The sequence below is a fragment of the Trachymyrmex cornetzi genome, unplaced genomic scaffold (assembly GCF_001594075.2).
Source record: "Trachymyrmex cornetzi isolate Tcor2-1 unplaced genomic scaffold, Tcor1.1 scaffold718, whole genome shotgun sequence".
Taxonomy (NCBI): Eukaryota; Metazoa; Arthropoda; class Insecta; order Hymenoptera; family Formicidae; genus Trachymyrmex; species Trachymyrmex cornetzi.
The window spans coordinates 175,101-178,043 of record NW_017300046.1 but is presented as its reverse complement, the minus strand read 5'-3'; the positions used below and the strand labels follow the sequence as shown (position 1 = coordinate 178,043).

The window sequence follows — 2,943 nt, the reverse complement described above, 5'->3', positions numbered from 1 at the left end:
CTGAAAAAATTTACATAAAAGCATGCTTTGTAGATAAAGCTATGTTCCAAATTTCAAGCAATTCTTAACATATTGCATTCTCCTTACAACCTCCTTAATTTTTTTTATGTGTCATGGCCTTAAGCCATAACTTTAAGAGCCCAGACACAAGCTTTTGCATAACGCATAACGCATAGTGCATAAGCGAATCAACTAATCAGAAGCTTTCCTTTCCTCTCATTCCATGGAAAAGAAGAATTTTGATTTGTTGATTCCATTATGCACTATGTATTATGTGTTATGCAAGAGTGTGTGCTGCGGCCATAATCCTTAAGCGGGGAGCACAGATTCTTGCATAATGCATAACACATGAGGCATAAGAAAATGAAGCAATCCAAAAACTGTTATTGGAGGAAACGGTAGGTAAATGAGCGAAAATACCCGAATGCACACGAGGATATGAGAGTAATTCGTTTTTTGGAACGCTTTACGATAGAATTGAGAGGATAAAAGGGAAACGTTCGAAAAGCAGAAACTGGTTATTGTATATAACTGATAATGACGCGACGAAATATTTCACTCGGTTTTGTACTATCGCTTCTTCGTAACACGTCTATTATTGTAAAAGAGAGTGACGATGATGATGAAGAAATGATGACATTGTTACTCGTTGAAAAAATGTCTCATCTACGTGGATCTTTATTCGCTCCGCCTAGGTTGGAAGGCTTTTTTGAAGAAGTTGTACTCAGATACACATTCCGACAATTTAAGTCACATTTTAGAATTACTCCTGCAACCGCTAATGATCTCGAAAATAGATTAGCCCCATTATTAGCTAGAGATGGAACAGAAGGAAGATTACCTGTCATCCCTCGTATACAAATCTTAATATGTCTGTGGATATTAGCAAATCCGGAATCATACAGGTAATAAATGAAGTTCTTTAATGCACAAGCCTATTTTGTGTGTGTGTGTGTGTGTGTGTGTGTGTGTGTGTGTATTAGAGTCAAAGTGTACACTCTTTTCTTTTTTAATCAATGTATACATTCATGTAAAATTTATTATAGTAAATATATACATTGACTATAGCAAACAGTAGTTGTATACATTTGCTAAGTTAACGCTTTGACTGTGGCATATATATATGTATATGTATAATATTTATTATGTTGGATGAATACTAATATATATATTATGCTGCATAGGTCAATGGAAGTACAATTTGGAATAGGTAAAGCCTCATTGCATCGTTATTTTCTACGTGTAATTCATGCTCTACGTGATATTTCCTCTGAAGTAATTTGTTGGCCAGAAGGCAATAATATAAATAGGATAAAAAATGAGTTCAATGCAAAGGCTAACATGCCTGATGTTATTGGTGCGATTGATGGCTGTCACATAGAAATAGAAGCTCCAAAGGTATACAAAAGTTGTATTATTAAAAAAATTAACATTATAAAGTTTTTGATTAAGTAGCATAAGTATTTATGTTTAGTTTGATGCTGCTTCATATCGCACTAGTAAGAAAAAATATGCTGTCCAACTTCAAGCAATTTGCGACGCATCCTTAGTTTTTACAGACTGTTTTGCTGGCTATCCAGGAGCAGTCCATGACGTTCGTGTGCTCCATAATTCTCCATTATATAGAGACGCAATGAGAAATGAACGTGCTTTGTTTCCTAATGGAGAGTATCTTGTTGGAGATAAAGGCTATCAGCCAGTAAGAACATGGCTTATAACACCTTATAGAGATACTGGTGCTTTGACTCAAGTATGCTAATATCTTTTTATTATTTAATGTAAGCGATTATATTTTATCCTTTCCTCGTCCGGATATACTTATTAACAGTTTTTCTATTTATAGGCTCACAAAGATTTCAACAATATTCTATCAAGAACTAGACAAGTAATAGAGCGTGCGTTTGCTCTTCTGAAAGGACGTTTTAGAAGATTGAAACATTTGCACATGGATCTTATTGATAAAATCCCTTGTACAATTTTAGCTTGCTGTGTACTACATAATTTATGCCTGCAAGGATTTCATGATAATGAAGAAGATCTTCAAGAATATATTAGAGATGGAGAAGAAATTGACAACGATCTTTATGCACAGGAACAAAATTTATATGAAGAACTCGTAATTCATAATGATAATAACGTTACAGCTGGCCAAAGAAAGCGTAATTATTTAAAGGATAGATTAACTTAATTCGAAGCACTTTATAAACACATCCAAGTTAGTTTATTTGAATAATATTCAATGTAACAAATTAAATAAAATTAGTTTTAAAAAAAATATTTAAGAATCAGTCTTTTATTTATAAAAAAAGTACATTTCCTGTCTTCGTATACATATAATATACCATCTTTTTTATAGTAACCAAACCTTTAGTAGTAGTCAAACAACATCTTAATTCTAAATGTTATTTATAAAATTAATAAAAAATAAAAGTATAATTAACAAAAGTATAATCTTTAGCAAAATAAAATTCAGAAAAAAATAAACAATATCGCAAATGTTGCATATCATGTAAATGCATATACATATATAAAGAGTACATAATTTTAAAAAAGGAAGTTAAGTGTGACTACTTTACATTTGGTATTATTTACTTTACGTTTAAAAATAAATTATTTAAGATAATTTGTCCAATATTTTTTGTCAAGAGATCATTTTGTGCTTTTATTTGCTCTTTTTGTAAAGTTTGGGGGGGGTCGAAGGTTTAGTCGCTCTTATTCTAATAAGGCAGCGGCCGTCGCCTTCGGCCTCACTGCCGGATCGTTGATAAATCGCTGAGGTTTTTTTCTTCTGTTGGGTTCATGTAAAAGAACTAAGAGGAGGTTCGTCTACGTACAATATATTTACACGGTAATGTACAGTATGTTTTGGTGGCCCTGAAAAGGGCCGATTGTGGTACTTTAAGTGGCCCTGAGAAGGGCCGTTTGGTACGGCGCGAGTTATGC

At 33.0% G+C, this 2,943-nt stretch overlaps 1 protein-coding gene across 1 annotated transcript; it reads left to right on the top strand.

Moving 5' to 3' along the window:
* The first annotated feature begins 379 nt into the window (after positions 1–379).
* Positions 380–2,203, top strand: LOC108767680 (putative nuclease HARBI1). Its single transcript, XM_018517661.1, has 4 exons — positions 380–905; positions 1,185–1,398; positions 1,475–1,750; positions 1,844–2,203. The coding sequence occupies exons 1-4, from the start codon at positions 538–540 to the stop codon at positions 2,186–2,188; spliced, it is 1,203 nt and encodes a 400-aa protein (XP_018373163.1). The 5' UTR covers positions 380–537; the 3' UTR covers positions 2,189–2,203.
* The last annotated feature ends 740 nt before the right edge of the window (positions 2,204–2,943 follow it).

What these genes read in the sequence shown, in the direction of transcription:
- LOC108767680 (XM_018517661.1), top strand. Translation starts at nt 538, where the DNA reads ATGACGCGACGAAATATTTCACTCGGTTTTGTACTATCGCTTCTTCGT. An exon ending in TAGAAATAGAAGCTCCAAAG is followed by an intron (nt 1,399 to 1,474) that starts GTATACAAAAGT and finishes ATTTATGTTTAG; the next exon opens with TTTGATGCTGCTTCATATCG. An exon ending in ATACTGGTGCTTTGACTCAA is followed by an intron (nt 1,751 to 1,843) that starts GTATGCTAATAT and finishes TTCTATTTATAG; the next exon opens with GCTCACAAAGATTTCAACAA.